Source organism: Microtus oregoni, unplaced genomic scaffold (genome assembly GCF_018167655.1).
Source record: "Microtus oregoni isolate MIOR12 unplaced genomic scaffold, Mior012 000007F_ref0000211, whole genome shotgun sequence".
Taxonomy (NCBI): Eukaryota; Metazoa; Chordata; class Mammalia; order Rodentia; family Cricetidae; genus Microtus; species Microtus oregoni.
Window position 1 is genome coordinate 50,948,801 of NW_024543066.1, and position 22,274 is coordinate 50,971,074.

A 22,274-nucleotide genomic window follows, 5' to 3' on the forward strand; every position below is an offset into this window, starting at 1 on the left:
TTTGTCCCTTCCTTTTTCCTTCTTTTGAGTAGCATCTCTCCATTCCTAGCTCCTGAGTGCCCAGAGTATCAGTTTAGAGTGGGAGTCAGACAGGTGACTGAGTTTTGACTTTCTCATTGACTTTCCACCTGGATAAAGCTGCTTGCTATTTCATAGCTTCAGGTGCTCCGTGGCACATGGGGAACTAGACAGGCATTTCCTGTAATTCAGAATGAGCATGTCCTTCCTTTATGTCTGGAAAAAAGAGGAAGATAGAATTTGGAGTCAAATTGATGGAGTCAAATCCAGAAACTCCCTTCTCCCAGTGTGACCCATGCAGGATACTTCAGCTCTTCATAGAAGAGGGGTGCCAGCAACACATAGTGACAGTTGAGATCACATTGATAATCTCAGTGTAGTCTCTGAGGTGATTTTGCTGTTCCCAAGTGATCTATGTCAGCCTTCTTGTTTTGTTGAGTCTTAATACTTAACGGTGCAGAGTGATAAGGAACCAGGATGCTTGGGGTTCTGACTGACCTTATGTAAGTCCCAGCTAGAACATGAGTCCATTGCCCCCGCCATACCAAGACTAGAGAATATAGGTGACAGCCTTTTTTTTTTTTGTCTTGTACTTGTATCTTTCTAGTCCCCATACCAACACTAGGAAATGTGTATTCGTGTAAAATGTGAATCTAGGGGTAAAGAAATTTGGGCTCAGAACATTGCAGTGACTTTTAAGTGGATATAGCAGACCCTTGTTGGGGTGCAATCTCTGCACTGAAAGCCAGTGGTCCTCCCTCTCTAGTTGTGACAGAAAATGATCCTTCAGACATTTCCGGAATGCCTTGTGAAGCAGAGTTGCCCCCACTTGAGGACCACTGAGCTTGCATGAGGAGGAGCCGGACCAAGGAAAGCCTGGCTTCCCAAGTTGTGAGGTTTCCAAAAATGCCACATGTCTCTTCCTCCCGTCATATATCCTTGATCAATATTTCATAAAATTGAGAAATTTTAAGTTAATGATGATGAGGAAGTGTTTTGTTCTCTCTTCCATTTTGGAAATGGTAAACTTCCTCTTCAAGCCTTGTTTTATGTCTCAATCCAAGATTTTGATTAGGAAGGTGACAAGCACAGGATTATTTGGCACCTCATGGAGGAGGCTCTGGTGCCTTTCAGGGCTGTTGGAAGATTTGCCATACCCTTGCTTTAATCGGACGAAACCTGGCTGCTGTGGATGGCAAAAAATGGTTTCAGAAGTTTGCCATTATCTTGCCTTCTTACTTGGCACCCTTCCTCCCATCCCTGAAATACCTGGGAGATGAGCCATCTCCCAGGCCTCGGGGACCTTGAGAGTACAGTTTGAAAGTTAAGATTTCATGCAATGCCGGGCGATGGTGGCGCATGCCTTTAATCCCAGCACTCGGGAGGCAGAGGCAGGCGGATCTCTGTGAGTTCGAGACCAGCCTGGTCTACAGAGCGAGTTCCAGTACAGGCTCCAAAGCCACAGAGAAACCCTGTCTCAAAAAAAAAAAAAAAAAAAAAAAGATTTCATGCAATCCCTGAAGGATACGAATAAAACGAGAACATGGAGAATAAGGGTGTCAAGGCCCCAGAACTGCAGGTTCGGCCATAGCCTCTGTCCCTTTTCAGTAACCACCATATGTTAGAATCTGCCTCCTGCAGTTCTCCACAGATCACACTGCTTTACTGTCCCTGTGCAGATTTAAAGTCCTGTCTGGGTGTCTGGTGGTTGGCAATATAAGGAGCGTGCTGCTCATATCTGCTGGAGGGTTTGAGGTTCAGAGAACAAGGAAGTGATAATATCCTAGGTAGATCCCAGGGAATATAGGATGACCCTGTCCTGGACTGTCCACAGATCTCCTACCTTCCCCAGATATGCCCGTACTTTTCAACCTTTGCCCCCATGCCTCCTAAGGTCCCAACTCTTGCTATCATGGCAACCAGGAGGTTCAGACCAGTTTGGAAGCCCAAAGATAAAGAAGAGGGTTTAGACAGGAGGAGGTGATAGAACCTGATCAGAAACAGCTAAGTGGGAAAGTGGAAGGCAGCCAGGAAGGTGAAGAAAAGAGGAAATGAGAGACAAACCTCATCCCTAGAAAGAAAGGGGAAAAGAGAGGTAGGGGGGGAAGAGTCTCAACTTTTATTTAAAATCTGAGAGCAGTTATATGCCTGGAGTTGTTGCTATGGCAACAGCACAGAAAAGAAGATAACTTGTAAAGAGGGGAGGTGGAACGAGGAAGATGATTCAATAGAGGTAAATGTTTAAAGACAGGATCAAAAACCATTTACAGATAATTAAGTAACACACTGTGGGTTCTTTAGTTCTGCCTGTGTCAGGGGACTGGCCTGTGATATGGCTACTTCTGCCTAGGGCTTCCGTCCTTTCCCCATATCCCTTTCTCACAGGTAACCAGGAATGCCAACCGCAGTTACACTATGTCTGTCTAGGGAAAGCCTAGCCTTTGGGTGGCAGAGTTTTTGCCTTGTCTTGCCCAAGGTCCAAAGGAGCAACATTTATGCCTGGAGGCATTGTTGGGGCTGTTTAATGTCACCTCTGATTTCTCTGGGACCTGCAGTCCATTTCTGGAAATACTCTCAAGTTTATCCTCAGAGAGCCAGGCACCACGACAGTGAGTTGTGAATCAAGACCAAATAGCTTTTGCCCCTTTGAGATCTGCCCTGACTAAGCTGGGCATATGGCATGTGCCCCCAGCGTTCTGCTTTGAGCTTGATTACCCTTCTGATAGGGGTGTTGCCCTGGACTCCACATGTGAGTGTCTTTTCATTGGTGAAAGTTCTGTAGTGATTCTTCTGGTTAGCTTTTATGTATTGTTCCCCCAACCCCACATACAAAAATTATCCAACCTGGGACTGGCTGTTTTTCTAGAGGACCTTGGTTCTGTTCCCAGTATCCACATGGTGATTCACAACCATCGGTAATTCCAAGGGATCTGGTGACTTTTGATGCCTGAAGGCACCATGTATGCATATAGTTCACAGATATACTTTCAGACAAAAGATGCATACATATAAAATAAAATGCTTTTTAAATCTGTATATTATGTCAGGAATTTTGAATTTTTTGTTCTTTGTATTGGCTGCTTCAAATCTAGGGTGATCCTCACAGTTCCTCTCTGATGAGGCTTTCAGTACATCACAACACACAGCTTCACTACGGCCTCAGTGATTTTCTTCCTCCAGATCATTGTTTTCACTCACTGTTGTTCTCTTAGTTTATTTTTTATATTACTGACCAGATGTGTCTATTTATGTGGCCTTAAATCTTTTATGGAACCAATAAACTAATTAAATGAGTTAAGCTGTATAACACAGTGTAGTGTCTGGCAAGTAGTAAGAAAGCAGAGAAAATGCCAACTACTGTTTCGTGGAAACAGGTAATACGAATCGTCTCTAGCCTTACTTTAGAGGCTCTGTGAAGATGGACCAGACTTCAGAGAGTCACCTCAGTTAACCCGCAGTGTGACTGTGTAGAAGAGAGAGCCTTAATGTTTTTCACGCCCACTACCCTGATTTCTTTAATCTTTTCAATGCACACTGCTAATGAACGCATCCTGTTGGTATGAGGACATTAGCCAGGTTTGTTCGCTTTTGTGAATTGACTTGAATGCTGTCTAAGCAAGCCTCTAATTCCTTGCTCATACCCAAATATTCTGGGTATAAAAGCCTGCCTGGGATTAAGATTTTTTGCCATAGATGATCTTCAGGGTGAGAAACCTACGTATCCCCGAGAGCTGGCAGCATTTCGTCGATTGTTTTGCTATCCACAGAAGATAGAGTAGGTAGAAGAGGCACTGCAGAGACCATCTGCGGCCACCTGCCTCAACTCAAGGCAGATTCTTTGGTTTCCCCCCAAACTTTTATTTCTCTCTGGGGGTTGGGGAGCGCTAAGAAGGAGCTGTGAGTCCTGTTTTGTTGAACCCCATATTCACACATCAGTGCTGTATGTGAGACCCTGGAGGTGTGGTGGGTGTGCCAAGTCTTGCTAGCTTTCCTGCCTGTGATGGGTGGGCATCCAGGTGAGAAGCTGCTCAGAGGATGCGTGCCATGAAGGGCACCTTCTCCTTTCCTCAAGGAGGCTTCAGGCCTCCCTTGTTTTCTGTTCCTCTTTTCACCTCCTCTCTCTTTTGGGGATGGGGAGGCTTTCTTTTCCTTTCACATTTTGAAGACCTTCCTCTTTGTTTTTATTTAAATATATTTTTGAGGAAGAAAATAATTTTATAATTGGTACCTTTCTCCTTCTTAATTTGTTTTTATTTTTAGAGGAAGAGTTTCAAATAGCACAGGCTGGCCTTGAATTTTCCAAGCCCATACCCACTTCCTCTATTGCCCCCTCCCTGGTTTTCTTTCCCAGTTACTTACAAGATAGAGAGAAGAGAAAAGCTCTCTGGCCCTTTCAGTCTGAGCTATTTGACTTAGAAGACAAAAGGCCCTTCAGAATGAAAGAGAGGGGGGAAAGGATGGGGGAAAAAAGTGATTTCAGTTAAAAATCTTCATCAGGGTCAAAAACCTGATAGGAAAGCTTTGTTTGAAGGGGCTGTGAGGGCAGCGTAGGGGTGGAGGAACTGGCAATTGACCTTCAAAAGGTGAGCTGGAGGAAATCTGGAGAGCAGTGGATAGTCCTTTGGAGGATTTCTGAGCCTGGTTCCTTTGAAACGGGAGGAGTGTGTTGAGACCAAAGACTAGGTGGGAAGGGAAGGGAGACAGGAAGCGGCCATTTTAACTCCATACTGTCTCAGAATTGTAAAGAGCCTGCAGAGATTCCAGGGACGTCTGAGACCTTGAAGGCCGGCTACTTTCCTTGCCTACTGCTTGTGGGTGGGAAAGGGAAGCCAGTGAGCAGAGAGGGTTAGTTAGGGCTAGGCGGAGTACTGGGGGGGGGGGGGGGGGTTGGCAGAGAAATCACTACCTCCAGCGCTTCCCCGGACTGGGTGGCTGAGGTGGGGTGGGGCGGAGAAGGAACCATTAGCATTTCTAAGACCTGGCAGGCGACTCAGGGGTGACCTTAGCTAGGATAAAGTGGGTGGGGACTGCATGGGAAGGTTATCAGTTAGCCTAGTCTGGTTCACAGCCAGCACTTGTGAGGCTGAGGCAGGAGAATCAGGAGTCTTGGAATATTTGCTCTATAGTAAGTTCTAGGTAAGAGATGGAGCTAAAGTGAAACAACCACCCTCCCAGGAGGACCCTGGACTGCAGGGAACTCTGGAGTCCAGAAGGGAAGGAGGAGGGGTCTACTCCAGCAGCCAGCAGCAGTAGGACCTGCAGAGGCTGTGCTCCCAGCAGGGCTCCTAAGGGTAAGGGTAAGTTTAAGAACTATTTGTGGCACATTTTTAAACCCCAGGCTGCTTTTGCCCTAGTACATGGAATTCAGCCACTAACTGATATGTCACGAGAGGGTAGGAACTGATTTTAATGTTAGCTTGAACTGAAGGACCCTCAGAGAGGACCTTTCCTCCGATGATGAAGACCCCAGAACCAGGACACTCCGAGTCCAGACCACAGGATGCAATTAGCAAGAGGTTTATTGAGTAAACACAGGTACCTGCGGGCAGCAAAGTCTTTCGGAGGACTTGCGTGCCTGCCAACTGGAGAGTGGGCTTTTTATAGGGAAGAGCAAAAAGCAAGTTTACAGAAGCAAAAGCGTGGTTATCGGAATGAGGCGGGGGGGGGGGAGGGGGGGGCATGACTGTTCCTATCTTATAGATATCCTGTTTTGCAGTCAACCTGCTTTGTTGATGCCCTATCTTATTAACATCCTGCCCTGCAGTCTTCCTATCTCATAGATCCTGCTCTCTCAAGCACGTGGGATGTTCTTACGAGAGCAGGCTGGCTGCTGATCGGGAGAATTTTTTTAAAGCAAACAGGACGTTCCTCCGGGAGCATGCTAGCTGCGGGTTTTGAGGTCTGTAGGGTCTTTCAGAACAAAACCTAAGTAGAAGACAAATTTGTTTCTGCTACTCAGCTGCTGTGGCACCATGTTTCCTATGGTCCATTCAGACATCTTGGGAATGAATTTCCTGTTCCTTGCCTTCTTTCTTTCTCTGTCTTGAACCAAAATATAGAGGTCCATGGCCTCTACTCTGACTTTTAGATGTCCCCCTGGACAGATATACTGCTAGGGGCAGGCCTGTGACCCACTCCCTGGAACAGACACTGTACAGATGCATGAATCAAAGAAATCAACACGTGATGAGCATGTGGGCGTAGGGCGAGTGACATAGACCAAGGAGGGTGGATAAGCATCTGAGGGGTGCCTTAACTCTTGCAGTGCTGGGGAAGGAAAATACTGAGTTACAACTGCAGAAAAACAAGATGGCTTCAGGAAGGATCTTGTCCTATTACCACTCCCTCAGGCGGGCAAAGGAAAAGGTGTGAGTGATTGGGAGAGAAAGCAGGGAGGCAATGACCTTGGGTGCAAACGCCTCAGCCACAGGCCGACCCCAGTTCTCTCTGGTTCCTCCACCAGCTTTTCACTCCGTCCTCTGGTGGAGGAAGGCAGGAATGGAAACTGGAGGCCTAATTGCTAGGTCTCTCACAGCTCTTCCAGGGAGCACAGGGGCAGGAAATTCCTCAGATTCCAGGCTTGTAGGATCATTGCTGAGTGTTAACCGCAGAGCGGCAGAGCCTGGCTAAGAGGCAGGAGGCAAAGGGAACTGCCTCCTCTTCTGCCTCTTTCCCTTTGTTTTAAAACGAGCTCAGTTAAAAGGGTCTAGAGGGGCTGCTGGCTGGAACAAAAGCCCTAACTGAAGAATCCTCCTGAAGAAAAAGTCCCAGATCTGGGAATCCCAGAAAACTTAGTGCTGAGTTGAGGAATTTTGAAGTTGAAAATGGACTGTTGTGGACTCGTACAGAATCTGTTCTCAGGGTGAATTTTTTGGTTGTTGTTCCCCACCCCTCCAGGTCTCAGTGAGTGGGAAGGAGCTGGCTTGAGCAGAAGCCCTAAGCGCTCCATGTAGAGAGAGCTAAGGATGGCTGTGTGGAGCAAGCAGGAGTGCCTGCTTCCCCAGCAGCATTTGCTCTGCCGTGTTTGCACCTCACTTCTCCTGTGTCTCTCTTCCAGAGGTATCTTGCCAGTCTTCTCCATTTCCCAAAGAATAACCGCTTCATCTCCTTGGGCTTCCAGAACAACTGCTTGTACTTAGGGAGAGTCTGTCCCCGCTGGACTAGGGTGAGCTGCTTACTATCCCAGCGCTCTGTGCTCTTCCGGGACAGAAAACCTCATAGCAGAGTAACAGAGTGAGTGCGGTGGGGCGGGCGGGGAGGGGTGTTGAACGGAAAAGCAACCTTGTTGTGTGACTGTCCCTGTCCTTGCGGGTTGGAATATCCATTTGGCAGATCTCTATAATGCGTGTTCAATGCATGGTCTGGTTTTTCTTCCAGCTCAGCCCTTCAAACTGTCATGTGTCATGTACTCTGAGAAAATGAAAACTGTGTGGTGTGTTTGTTATCGTCCCTAGACATAATAGTTGCTGCTAATAATTCACCACCATGAGTTCCATTCCCAATCAGGACTGACCTCCTCTGTGCTGCCCTGCTGGTGTGGCATGACAGATGGTAGCTGAGATGACAAGATGTGTGTTTTCTTACAGCTGATGATAGAGCCGGGCGGTAGTGGCGCACGCCTGTAATCCCAGCACTCGGGAGGCAGAGGCAGGTGGATCTCTGTGAGTTCGAGACCAGTGTGGTCTACAAAAGCTAGTTCCAGGACAGCCTTCAAAGCTACAGAGAAACCCTGTATTGAAAAACAAAAACCAAACCAACCAAACAAACAAAACCAAAAGAAAGAAAAAAACAGAACAAAACAAAACAAAATCTGATGATAGAACTACTTTAAGAGTAGAGGATTTGGGGGCTGGAGAGATGGCTCAGCAGTTAGGAGCACTGACTGCTCTTCCAGAGGTCCTGAGTTCAATTCCCAGCAACCACATGGTGGCTCACAACCACCTATAATGAGATCTGGTGCCCTCTTCTGGCCTACAGGCAGGATACTGTATAAATAAACAAATAAATCTTTAATAAAAAAAAAAAAAGAGTAGAGGATTTGTGGGGTCCGAGAATGAAGAAGCAGTGGCCCATAGCCACTGTAATATTCTTCCAGTTGCTGCGGATTCTGGAACTTGGGCGGAGCCCATAGTATTGAGCACCCAGCCCCAACAGCAGGCTAAAAATGACCATTGTGGGCTGGCATCAAGGAGTCATTTCAACCAAAGCCCAGACATGGAGTAAAAAATGCCATGTGCTGGCTGTTCATTTTTGGATCGTTCTTCAGCCTGCTTCTCTCAGGGTGACCAAGACCCAGGATGCAGCAAGAGAGCAGAAGCCACCCTGCTGCTCCGTGTTAATTTTCTAGTCAGTTCACTGTTCTGGTTTGAATTTCCAGAGTGTGGAAGAGGCATCAACTATCTAACCTCATTGGCCTTCCAAAACTCCTAACATGACAAAGTTGTTTGTTTTGAGACAAAAAGATGACTCAGCAGTTATGAGCACTGCCTGCTCTTCCAAAGTTCCTGAGTTCAATTCCTAGCAACCATAGGGTGGCTCACAACCATCTGTAATGAAATCTGGTGCCCTCTTAAGGAGAGACCTGGTCAGTCGTCCACATCAACTTTGACCATGAAACCCAATATGGACAAGTTCAACCCTCACTAGGCAACCTTGACTTGCCTGGATTGCAATAAGTACACCAGACTGACCTTAAACTCATAGAGTTCTGACTGTCTCTTCCTCTCCAGTGTTGGGATTAAAGCTGAAATTCTTTTTAACTAACTTTGTGAGTGGAAAGAAAAGTTTATACATTTTTCTTTTTTTCTCTTTTTTTTTTTGCTTGAGTACCATTTGCTTCTCATAATAACTCATATCTGTATGTTTCTACCTTCCTCTAGCCTCCTCTTCCTTGAGAAGGCCACCAGGTTCCCCTAGGGTATTCTATGCATGGCAGTTATGTAAGGGGATATATAGGGCTTTGCTTAGCCCCACTGCTAACCTGCAGCTTTCAGAAGAATGCCCGTTGTTGCCAGGATGTATGCATGCTTACATATATGTATGTAAGCAGCTGCCAATACATATAATGTGACTCAAGGTGTTAAACATCAGCAAGACAGGAAATAGATGGGCTATGGTATGGATGGTGCTGGTTTGGCTAGGCTTCCTGAAAGAGGTTAAATTCACAGCAAGGAGACAACAGTTTTGGGTTGCAGAAGGGGAAGGAAATCAGCTCCAGGTGTGTGCATGATTGTGGCTGGAGGGGGCGGGGGCTTGGTAAAGCCTTCTGCTCCTGGATTCTTAGTGGGTAGCTTCCATAGATTCTTGAACAGTAAGTCAACTTGCTGCTGCTAGAGAGGCCACATTCCAATTTCTGGTCACCCGGAGGAAGGGAGGTAAGAAGCAAAGATTAGAGAGAGACCATTTCCATTCAAATGAAGCTAGAAGGATGGAAGGATGTGAAGAACTTTATAGATATACAGAGGTAGGTGATCTCATAGCATAAGTTATACTGTACTGTTCCAGCATGTCAATTCTGGAAGAGACCTTAGAGGTGATCAGGTCCCTGAGTTTGAGATGAGAACAGGAGACCAGGGAAAAAATGTGATCTGTTCAAAGCACGCAGCTTACTCTGACCCAGTCTGGCTGGAAGATCTGACTACTGGCTTCCATTTCTGCAAAGGTTCTTATATAACTAAGTTCTGCCCAGTGGTTTTTGTGTGTGTGTATGTGTGTGTGTGTGTGTTTCCCTCAGGGTCTTATGAGCCGTGGCTTCGAACTTACTATGTAGTCAAAGATAACTTGGATTTCTCTCCTGCTTTTATCTCCCAAGAGCTGGGATTAAATGCATGTGCCAGCAGACCTAGTTGATGTGGGACTGGAGATGGAACCCAAAACTTCCTACACATTGGACAAGCACTCTGCATTCTTAGCCCCACCTACTCTCTTTGGCTCCTGGGACTGCACTGGGGAGTGACCTTAACATACCCCTGCATCCTTACTGCCTATGTGCTGCCTCCTAAAAGCCAGGACTTGTCCTGGGTCTTTCTTTTCTGCCCAAATTGAAGGCCCTGAGGATGATCCTGCGATCTTAGATGAGGTGAGACTGCAGTAACTTGAGGGAAGGAAGACTGAGACAAGATCCGGGCAGGTTCTTTTGGGCCACTGCTCTTCCACCTATCCACCATATTCATTACACTCCTTTGCCTTGTGTGAGGGCTTCTATAGGGCTTCCACTGAAGTGACGTGGGCCTAGTTGGCTTCCAGCCTGCTCCTTCCCAGGATCCCTAATCTGTATATGTCCATTGTGGGTCAAGTGAGGATAGATCTTGAACCCAGAATGGGAGGGGCAGAGAAGAGCCAGTTAGGCTCACTCAATGATAGGGTTCCCAGGTGTTGTCTAAAGTTCTTTTGGGTTTGGCCTGCAGCCATGAAGTGTTCCACCCAGATGCAAAGTCCCTGGCCTGGAAGGTCATGCCATTTTCCTTTGATCTTGGAAAGGGCAAAGGTGCAATCCTTCTATAGCCCAACTGTCCTTCGGGATGCTGGCAAGTGTGGGAAGAATCGACTCTTCATGGATTGTGCCAAACTTTGCCATTTTGTTTCCAGAAAGAACCTTCCTTACCCTCCTTTTAAAGCAAACCTGTTGTTTTAGAAGCCACAATATATTTTCATTTACTATCATTTGGCAGGGATTTGTAGAGTGCAAAGTGTGGTTAGCTGCCGAGGAAACAGAAGTGAATACAATGTGCTTACTGCTTCCCAGGAGCTTACAGTTGAGTCAGTTTTTGTTTAAGACCAATAATACTTATATAAAATATAACAAGAGATTGAATACATAGAAAGGCTCTTTAGGATAGAGGACAGGAGGCAGAATAATGAGATTGTCTTGCCCACCAGACAGGGCATTCAATTGTCCCTTCTGTGACTAGCAGACAGCTTGGCAGGATAGAGAAGACTGGGCTGTCTTCTCCCATTGGCAATAGATACTCCCCATGGACTATATTCATTACTTCTACATTGCTGTGACAAAGCACCATGACCACGGTTGCTTATGAAAGAACCAGTTTAATTGGGATTTCAGAGTCTGTGATGGTGGAGTGATGGCAAAGAGACAGGTGGCTGGAGCAGCAGCTGAGAGCTCACATCTTGATCCACAAGTAGAAGGCAGAGGGGAATTGGGAATGACATGGCAATTCTGAAACCTCAAAGCCCACCCCCAGAAACACACCTCATCCAACAAAGCCAAATCTTGTAATCTTTCCTAAAAAGTTCTACCAGTTGGGGACCAATTATTCAGACATATGAGCCTATGGGGGCCATTTTCTTTTAAACTACTACATAAACTGAGCAAAGTACATAATTGCTCTGGCACCCGACTTCTTATATAAGTACAGATGGAGTTAAATAATTCCTTAGATCTCTTTCATATTTATGGTCAGGCCAATTGGAAGACTTCTTGAAAGGAGTGCAGTTTCAGAAAATGGAAAAGAGATGCTCAAGTAATACTTCAAGGAAAGCTACCCCTTCTTTTAACATTGTCTGGGGAGAAGGGGTTTGGAAGTGAAAGAAGGAAAAGAGTAGAGACAAGGGCCTGGGACCTGCATCTTAGGTATGCTGAAGCCCTGCGGGTGACTGTGGCAAGGTCTTCAGCTCCAGCTATAGAACACTAAATGTGAAAGCTGAACTGGGTAGTGGTGGCGCACACCTTTAACCAAGCACTCAGGAGGCAGAGGCAGGCAGCTCTCTGTGAGTTCGAAGCCAGTCTGGTGAGTTTCAAAGTGTGTTCTAGGACAGCTGAGAGAAACCCTGTCTCAAAACAAAAACAAAACAACAAAACCAAAACCAAACCAAAGCAACTCTAAAACAAAATGAAAAAAAGAAAGGAAAAGAAAGGAAAAAAAGAATATCATAAATGAGAGTGGAAGTTTCCAGAGGAGAACTGAAGAAGGAGGCAGGCTGGGAGAAAGAGGTTAGCTCCTCTCCCTATGGCAGGCTCCCTCCCTTCAGCTTCAGTGGCCTCAGGATTCTAACTGGGGTTTACTGAATGAAGCTAAGAGATTCAGAAGTTGGAATTTCTTGCTCTAATAGGAAGAAGTCATCCCAGCAAGGTCCTCCATTTAGACTCTCTTAACAATAGATGTGACAGCCTAGGTATGAGTGGCAGGTACCTGTCACCAAACTGATCTCTGATGACTACAGAAAGCCATTGGGTGCCTCTGTGTGGAAACAGCGTCCTTGAGGGACTTCTTAGCCCCTACTCTACGAACTTTAAATCATACTGGGCTTTCTGTTCAGTGCTAGCAAGTGGCACACTTAGGCTACATTAGTGCTAGCCTTGCTCACCAAGGAGTTTCCCAAGCTTTCTCACCAAGACACAAACACCTCTGTGCATAAACACCTCTGTTTAGTGAGGTGGAGGAATGGAGGAAGGCATGTGTGTGTATAACAGTAAGAAGGGGAAAGTGGAAATAAGAACTCCACCAATGAAGGAGTTAGGTGGGACTGATCAAAGGGGCCTGGAACAAGACTGCAGAAGCTAGGGAAAGAAGCAGAGCTAGCTCGGGCTGCAGCAGGAGGAAGAGCAGCAGGCAGCCATGCGGGGTCAACGGTGGAGGCAGGGTGCTCAAGGGTCCTCACCATGACTCCTTGGACTCTCTAGAAGCAGATGGATCGCTCTTAACCTGGCCGCATTGACAGATTGGTGCTCTTATTTGCTTGGAGCTTGGGGCCTTAATATTCTCTCAGGGGAATCTTGGCCTCAAAAGGGGGCCAGAGGCCATGTGAGAAGCAGAGGAAAGGAAATGGCTGCAGTCAGGGCTTTCTTCTCCAGTACCTCTATGATGTCCGTCTCTTTTCTCTGTGTCTGCTGATGCTCTGATAGGCAGGAAAGCTAAAGTATTCCTTCTCCCTGTTCTGACTCCATGGGGTCCCCTGGAGTACACAAAGGTGGTTGGGAGAAGCTGCTCTATGAGGGGTTTACAGTGCAACGCAAGTTTGTTAGAGGTGGAAGACAGCATGCTTTGGGAGATGTGAAGAGATGAGACCAGAACTGGGCAGAACATGAGTTTTAAAGTCAGAGAAACTTGATTGTAATCATGTGCTGGATCTTGAGTAAATTTCCTCATGCACTAACCATGTGTTGGTAGTACCTTTGTAAGTGATATTAATATTCTAACCTTCACAGTGATTTTAGGAGATTTCTTTTTTTATGGTTTATTTAACTTTTTTATGTGCATTGGTGTGAAGGTGTCAGATCCCCTGCAACTGGATCTTCAGACAGTTGTGAGCTGCCATGTGGGTGCTGGGAACTGAACCCGGGTCCTCTTAACCACTGAGCCATCTCTCCAGCCCCTTTAGGAGATTTCTTTAAAGTAGCCCTGTTATTTTACACAGGAGGAAGCTGACACACATAGAGAAGATAAGCCACTTATCCAAAGCCACAGATAAGATCTGACAGAACAGTGGCTCTAGAATCAGGCTGGCTGGTGGTCTGTTGTTTGTTTTCCTCAGAAAGGATACAGCTGTTATGGAGCAGGACCAGCTGGTGACTTGGTGTACAGTAGGCCCTCTCAGAGCAAGACAGGAGATGCTGAATTAGTATGTGGGTAGCATGACTAGGAAGCTCTGAGAAGCAGAAATCAGGTCTTGTTAGAATGTCTGGAGGAGCTGTCACCTCCAGGGTAAATTAATATGTAGGATTTCAGTCTTTGGGATGGGGCCTGGGAGGCCCCTGTCCATTCTCAGGAGGGCTCATGGTATTTCTGTCACTCCCGTCCCTCCTATTTACTCCGTAGTCACCGAGGTGGGCCCGCTTGCTTCTGCCAGCAGGTTTGTAACATTCCAGACCGACTGTTCTGTCTGCTCTGTCTTTCTCCACCACTGATCCTTGACCTTCAGCTCTTATAAAACTTACCCTAGCCAAGCAGTGACTCGGTTGGCCTTGTCTGCCTGATCAAGGTCCCCTGAGTCTTCAGAGTGAACTGCAGGGTAATTGCTCTAACTACTCTGTTATTTTAGCCAACCTAATACTGGGGTGGCAGTGGCAGTGGGGTGGGGTGGCATTATGGAGCTGTGTAAGGTTCCCCTTCTACAATAACTAGAAATGAGTTGATGCCAATTCAGTAGAATTTAGGAAGAACTTGGGCTATTCCTCTCATCTTTAGTTGCTCCCAAAGCTGGTGCAGCAAGCGTTAGAACTCTCTCTAGGGTATTTGTTGATGTGCCAAGCTTTAGTGAGGCATGGTGGCCATGCTGAGTAAAGCAGTTTCTGATGCTGGGGACCCAAAGCCCAGGAGGCATTTTCCTGTTGGAGGTTATGAGGACTACAGCATCTCAGTGATTGTCTCACTTAACAATTTTTTTAAAATTTATTTTTCTCCTTTTAATTTTTGGCTAGATATCAAATCCAAGGGCTTGTGCATGCTGGGCAAGTACTATAACAGTAATATGCATCCTTAGTGTCTAGTCTTCTTTTTTAGAAAAGGTATTTGATACATAATGATTTTCCCTTTAGTTCACAATTCTGTGTTTAATTTCCACTATACTTCCTTCAGTAGGTATTATCTCCTTCTTCCAGTAGGTAAACTCATGACAGAGAGGCTAGCTGCTCACCCTAACCTTCTTCAAGCATTAGTGTGTGTTTTATTGTATGGTACTGTGTGGTGAGACTTATCCTGTGCAGAAGGGCTTTGCTTCCATTGAAGTTAAAATGAATGATCTTTATCTTGGTGGTTACCGACACAAGCTTTTGCTAAGCACATAACTGTGTCTGGCTCAGTGTGGACATGTTAAGAGATATAGATGGCCCACCTTTGCATGCCTTGGACTGTAGTCTAAGCCAGAGGCATTGACGTGGGTTGGCTGTATAGAGCAGTAGGCAGCAGAATTAAAGGAAGAATCTTCTGTATGTTCAAGACTGTGTGAAGCAAGTTGCCTGTTGTGTCTCCATACTGCCAGACAACAGGACAACATTTTCTTTTTCTTTTTAAATATTTATCTATTTATTTTATGTATGAGTGCTTTGTCTTCATATACATCAGAAGAGGGCATCATATCCTACTACAGACTTTTGTGAGCCACTATGTGGTTGCTGGGAATTGAACTCAGGACCTTTGGAAGAGCAACCAGTGCTCTTAACTACCAAGCCATTTTTCCAGCCCCACAGGAGAACATTTTCAATAGCCATCCTAATTCTCCCTCCCTCTTTCTATAAGAAAAAAAAAGCTACCACTATCCTCTCCAAGTGTGTATACACATAAATGCATTTTTAAACAATTTTCTATAGGCAGCCAGTGGACAGTTGAACTGACTGTAAGGCAAATAGTTACGGGATAATGTTTGGATATGTTTAGATAATGATGGGAAAGTTTCAGCCCCCACCGGTAGCAATATAGTAAAATTTATTCTTCAACATATAGCATTTTCATCTCTTAACACTGAGCTTTTAAGATAGAATAAGCATCTGTAATTAACTTAGGGAAGTATGAGATTGCAGCTCTGAAATCAGAAAGAAAAGAATTGTAACCCTAGACTATTAACTATTCAGTCGCATCTGACACTGGCTGACTTACCTGAATTTGCTGAGCCTCAGTTGCCTCATATTCAATTGGAAAAATTATCTCTACCATTTAGGACCACCCAGAGAATTCAGTGAGATTATATGCATAAAATGTGTAACCTGTAGGTTAAAGTATTCCTGTGAAATTTTAATTTATCTTTTCAGGAGCTAGTGCACATGGGTACAAATATTTTAAATGTAGAATGATAAGCTGTGAAAATAGTTCCTTTTCAGTGTCGTCTTTTGGCTGCATATTGAACTCAAGAGATCCTCATGTGTTGGGCAAAGCATGCTTTATGTTTCTTCTTTTTCAGGCATAAAAATAGAAGACTGAACAGGGTAAACAGATCACCAGAGGTCACTCATATGAACACTGGGATTAGAACCCAGAGTGGAAAGCATGGTCAAAGATGTACCCCACATTGCTGAATCTTATAGTGGGGCCATAAATTCCTTTGACAGTCCTTTGAGTGCTGTGGGCCCTCAACCTCACTTTAAACTCTTACTGTGATTTAAAAATTAACATAATTTATAATTATAATTTTATAATATTTTAAGAAGTATTTTAAAGAAATTATGTGTACTTGTGTGTCTGTGTATAGATATGTGCATATGAGTGCAGGTGCCTGCAAAGGTCAAAAGAAGGCATCAAATTTCTTGCAGCTGGAGTTATGGGTGGTTGTGAGTTGCCTGACATGGGTCCTGGGAACTGGACTCAGGTCCTCTGTAAGAGCAGTGTGTGCTCTTAACCGCTGGGCCATCTTTCTAGCCCTAGACTCATACATAGATGATTTCACGAGGATTTTCGATGAGTAGATGAGTCCTCTGTCACTGGAAGTTGAAGTTCATACCTTAATGCCTTCTCTGCATTCATCCCCAGCAGAGCTTTAGGATGCCTCTGGAGAGCTATAGCACGTGCCTAATGAACTGCCAATCAAGCCTGCTCCCCAAGAAGCCCAGGTTTCTGAATCAGAAGATGTGGGCTCCACGCTTAGCCATTGCTTATCTTATCTCTGTGACTTTGGGTGAGTTTCTCGATTTCTCTGAGTCATTGCCTATTAGATAGTGTTGGTGGTCTTTGCTCTTTGTTCTTTATAAATGCGAACTAATATTTATAAAATTCCCTGTTCTAAATTGTGCAGTTGTAAACAAATCTATGATCTTATTTCTCTCTGCAAAGCCTGGGGAGGCTGAGGAATCCAGGAAGAAGTGGATTCATACCTGGAATTTTATCCTGCAGCTCAGAGAGTGACCCTTTTCCTGGGTTAGGCTTCCAGAATCAAGGTTCCAAAATCAGAATTAGATGTGTGTGTGCCTACTCATGTTCTACTGACTGTCCATTCCCCTAGCTGATCTCAGCTCCATTTGCTTCTTCCAGCCCAAAGAGAGCAATAATCCCATTATGAAGACATGTCTCATTAAGACATCTCTACGATAGAGGCAGCAAACAGCCCTGTAGACTCTAGGCTGTTGCCTGGGAAAGCTTCTCCCTTCCCCTGTTCATTAATGAATATGAGAGGTTTTATTCCCCCCAACAAAAGTGTTAATTAGACATTGCTCTGAACAGGGATATTACATAAATGAATTAAACTTGAATCAATCAGCAAGCCAGCTCTGTGCTGCAGGTCCCCTGAATGAGAAGAGAACTGAAGGCTGTATAATGGGAAACAGGAGGTGGGATGTCCCTGATGTAGAATGTGAAGGGTGAAGCATCCCTCTGTTTCCAGCACCATTTTCAGGCAGATACTTTTATTCTTCTACTTTCTTTACCTTCTTGCTTCCTTCTCTTTATTCTTTTCTCCTTTCCACCATTGACACACACACACACACACACACAAATATCCTCGAGGGTCTGAAAGTTCAGATTCAATTTTTGTAACTGAAGTTGGTCTGGATTTACCAGTGGTACTTCCTTGGCACCTTATTGGGCCCAGGGTTGATACGTCAGTCAGAAGACACCAAATGCAATCAGTCCCACCCTACCATCACCTTTCCTTGTGAGCCACTTGTTTTCTCATCAGAAAAATGGTACATATCTTGCAGGTGTGTAACAGGGAGGGGTACCTATAAAATGAGTCTGAATGGTTGGGTGACTTCTGGAATCTTTGTGAACTTGTATTGCTGATCATCTCTTGTGCATTGAATGCAAAAAACAAAAACAAAACAAAACCATGGCTGGAAAGACTGTGTTTTTGTCTTTTGAGAATACCCAGTGAATTATGAAGGAAATGGGCCAGCGTGGTGGCTCAGCAGGTAAAGGCACTACTTATTACCAAGCCTGACAACCTGAATTTCCTCCCTAGAACTCACCCACATGGTGGAAGGAAAGAATCAATTCCTGGAAACCTTGTGTTCACATGTGCATGGGGGCAGGTGTTTGTATGCATACGCAATGCACAAATAAATAAATAGATGTGAAAATTTTAAGAAATCTAAATTGAAAAGTCCTTATAAACATACAAATGATCCAGGTGTGTTGGCACAGACCTGTAAGTAATCTGTTGACTGAAGCAGGAAGATTGCAGAAGTTCAAGGCCAGCATGGGCTACATGAGCAAGATTTCCCCAACACACATGAACATCTCATACACACCATACACACACCTCACATACACCACATATTTACCACACATGAACTCCACATATGTCACATACAATATATACTATTTACACACATGCACATACATGAGAATATGGTAGGACAAAAATTAAGTATTAGGAATTTGGTATGTAATTGCTGGAAAAGATCTGTTGGAAACTGTTGAGAAGTTGCAACAAGGATTCTGTTGCCCTGATAAGGGGGCCCAGTTAGGGGCAAGAAATGCAGAGGAAGTGTGATGAGTTGGGTCACCAGGACTATGCCAAGGAAAGGACCTATGTGCCTCTATCTGGCACAGAGTAGAGTTTGAATAAATGCATAAAGCAGCATATCTTTCATTCTTTTGTAAAGATATATTTAATAAATTAATTAATTAATTTATGTAAAAATTTATTTACTTATTCACACATACACAAATTATGTGTGAGTACGTGCATGTGTGACTGCAGGTTCTGGAGGTTGCCAGAAGAGGGTGTTGCAGCCCATAGAGCTGAGGCCAACCCTCTGACATGGGCACTAGGAAGTAAGCTGCAGTCCCCTGCAAGAGTAGCAGGTACTCTTACCTCCTGAGTGTATGCAGCACTCGGTCTCTTTAGCCCCCACCTCCTTCTCTTGAGTTCTGTCGCTGCAGTCTTTTCTCTTGTCAGCCCTTCACGGTACACCCTTGAGTTCTTGCTCAGAGATAGATGAAATTTTCTTCACTTTTAGTAAAGGAGATTGAAGCCAGTGCTTTGTGCGTACCAGCCAACTGTTGTACTACTGAGCTGAAGTGTCAACTGTGCCATTCTTTTATTTTTTTTTTTTATCTTAGCTGCCTCAGTTTCCTAGACTCACCTTTCACACTTTTCATTCTTCTATGCCCATCCAGGCACTTGGCATTCTTATTTTGCCTAGTTCTTTTGCTTTCCAGTGTGGTCTGACAGGAGGAGAATGTGCAGCAGCAGTGTTGATTTTTCATTGCTATAACAAAATGCCTGTGACGATAGCTCTCGTTGGCTCTCTTGCTTTTGGGCTTATGCTGAGGCAGTCTGTCCTAGCAGGGACTCCCGTCAGAGAGAGCTGCTCATACCATGGGTGATAGGGAACAAATACAGTAGACGAGGAAAAGCTACAATCCCAGGTCCCCACTCATTTCACCCGACTTTCTTCCAATGGGTCCCATCTGAAGGAGACACCACTTTCTCAATAGTCTTACAAACAAGGCAGCTCACTTTCAACACACGGGCCACTGGGGACAGTTCAGAACTGGAGGTGGGCTCTGCTTTACATTCTCTGCAGCACTGAGAGTTCAGGGAATTCATTGAGCGTCTCTGAGATTCAGCTGCCCAGGGCTGAGATTTCATGACTCAAAATTAAACTGGATGTGAAAGTGATTTGTGAGTGTTCAGCTGTTCATCGAGGTAAGCAATTGTTATTTCTTGCTATTTCCATTGGTCTAGTCTTTGGTGATGACCTGCACCATAGGCAAATAAAGCAGAAATATGCTTACGGGTTTGGGCCTATCCAGATAAACTGGAAAACCACCACATAGAAAGGAATTCTTTTTATTTCATTAAAAAAAAAGTCAAAGCTGGCTAGAGAGATGGCTCACTAATTACGAGCACTGGCTGCTCTTTCACAGTACCCAGGTTCAATATTCAGCACCCATGTGGTGGCTCATAGCTGCATTTAACTTCACTTCCGGGGCCTCCATAGGTATCAGGCATGCGTGCTATTGCACCAACATAAATGCAGATGAAGCAGTCACACAAATTTTAAAAAGGGAGGGGAATTAGGAATGCTGGGGAAAGTAAACCAACACTTGAATTATATGTATATTCTAGCTAATAAATATGGAGTGTGGGGGGTGTATGTGCATATGTGTAATGTGCATGTGTGTGGTGTTTGTGTGTATGTGTGTGTGGTATATGTGTGTGTGGTGTATGTGTGTGTGGTGTATGTGTGCATGGTGTATGTGTGTGTGGTGTATGTGTGCGTGGTGTGGTGTATGTGTGTCTGTAGAGTAGATGTGTGTGTGTGTGTGTGTATGTGTGTGTATATTTATTTATTTCAGCCTTTTAAAAAATGTTTGTGCTCTTACCTTTCTTTCCTTTACTTCCTGGGTTGTGTCTCGTCCTAGACCCCTAGAACTGAAGCAGTAACTTTTAGCAGTGCCTGCCTTTGTCTCCTGTCTAGCAGACTCATTGGCCCCATTAAGGGCCAATTAGTTACCCTGTTTTTCTTTCTGAAGGAACCTGGTGAGAACAGCCCCCTCAGACTTAGCCTGAGGCAGTGTGCTTCAGGGAGGGGGAGTTCCATGAATGCAAAGATTCAGAGCAGAGCTTCAGACAGTCCTGTCTCACACACACACACACACACACACACACACACACACACACACACAGCTCCACGGCAGAGCTTCAGACAGTCCTGTCACACACACACACACACACACACACACACACACACACACACACACATCCATGACAGAGCTTCAGACAGTCCCATCCTTACACACACAGCTCCACGGCAGAGCTTCAGACAGTCCTGTCTCACACACACACACACACACACACACACACACACACACACACATCCATGACAGAGCTTCAGACAGTCCCATCCTTACACACACAGCTCCACGGCAGAGCTTCAGACAGTCCTGTCTCACACACACACACACACACACACACACACACACACACACACCCATGACAGAGCTTCAGACAGTCCTGTCTCACACACACACACACACACACACACACACACACACACACACACACAGACATCCATGACAGAGCTTCAGACAGTCCCATCCTTACACACACAGCTCCACGGCAGAGCTTCAGACAGTCCTGCCATGGCATTTTCCCTCCACCAATGGAGGGAAGGGATTGAGAATGGAATAAAAACCTGCCCTAGAATGGAAACTGAAGGTGAGGGCTTGGATCGGTAGGGACAAAGGAGAGAATTCAAGGGGAAGAGAATGAAGTTAAGCATTTGTTCTCCGTTCTCTGTAACAGGTCCTGTGGAATATTCTATTTGCTGTTGAACTTTCTGTTGAACTGTTACTTTCATTCACATAGAGGTCTGTTAAATAGGAATTAATGACCCTATTTTCTGGATAAGCTGTAATGTCTAGAGAAATGAGGGTATATCTGAAATCCACCCTGGGCCTCTGGCTCTTTTTACCATGATCTCTTTGACATCGTGATGAGGGAGGTAGACCAGGTTACTGCTAGATGGAGACCACTAATTGGATGTTTGGGTGTCTGTTTTATTCCTTCGTTTGTTTTATTTTTGAGACAGGGTTTCATTCTGTAGTCCAGTTTATCCCAGAACTTACTATGAATCCTAGATTGGCCTTGAACTTAAGGTTATCTTCCTGCCTCAGCCTCTAAAATGCTGGGGTTACAGGCTTGTACTACTGGGTAGATCTTATTCATATCCCAGCAATAGAAGGGATCTGCTCTTGTCACTTAGAGAGTCGTTTAGAAAGCTGAAGCCTCCAGAGCCAAGGGGGAGACTTATGCGTTGACCAAGCTTTCCAGATAGCCCTCAACTCCTGATAGACACAAACTGCGGAGATTTTGAGAGAGATACTTCCCTAACGCAAAAGATAGATCAAGAGATCCCAGGGATCCTAATAGCTTGTTTGTTTTATTCGATGTAGAAGGAACTACGAGTTGTGACTTTACAAATCAAAGAATTACACACACTTCGAATGTAGGTGGAGCATAGTGGAAGATAGAATCCAAGTGATGAATTTCACACTGCTCATTCATTTATTAATTCCTCTAGACATGTTTTCTAGTGCAGCTTGTTTAGATGGGTACTGCAGATCAGAGAGTAGATAGTTTAAGGGGTTTACCGAGTTACTCTGGGATAAAGAATACAAAGTTCCTTTATAGTCTGGCACAAGAGGCATGCTTGACACTCAGCTAACAGCAAGCATTATGCTGGATATCCTGTATCTATGGGTGGTGAAGGGGTGGGTTCCTACAACCCTCCAGATAGACAGGGTCTATGAGAAGGAAAATCACAGACTCCACGGAGGAGAATCCATGGGTTCTTAGATCGTGTGGGTTGTCTAGGATAAGCCATAATCCCTAAGGTGGGGGGCTGGATGGACACTTGAGAG

At 45.0% G+C, this 22,274-nt stretch overlaps 1 protein-coding gene across 2 annotated transcripts in view; it reads left to right on the forward strand.

Moving 5' to 3' along the window:
• The window catches only part of Kirrel1 (kirre like nephrin family adhesion molecule 1), a 98,341-nt gene that overhangs the window by 17,539 nt on the left and 58,528 nt on the right, over positions 1-22,274 (forward strand). Inside the window, exon 2 of one of the 2 annotated variants that reach the window (XM_041655719.1) lies at positions 16,440-16,581. In XM_041655719.1, the coding sequence (XP_041511653.1) occupies positions 16,449-16,581 (133 nt within the window). In that variant the 5' untranslated portion in view covers positions 16,440-16,448. Of the gene's footprint in view, positions 1-16,436; positions 16,582-22,274 lie in introns of both variants that reach the window. The other variant, XM_041655720.1, reaches the window with a different exon arrangement.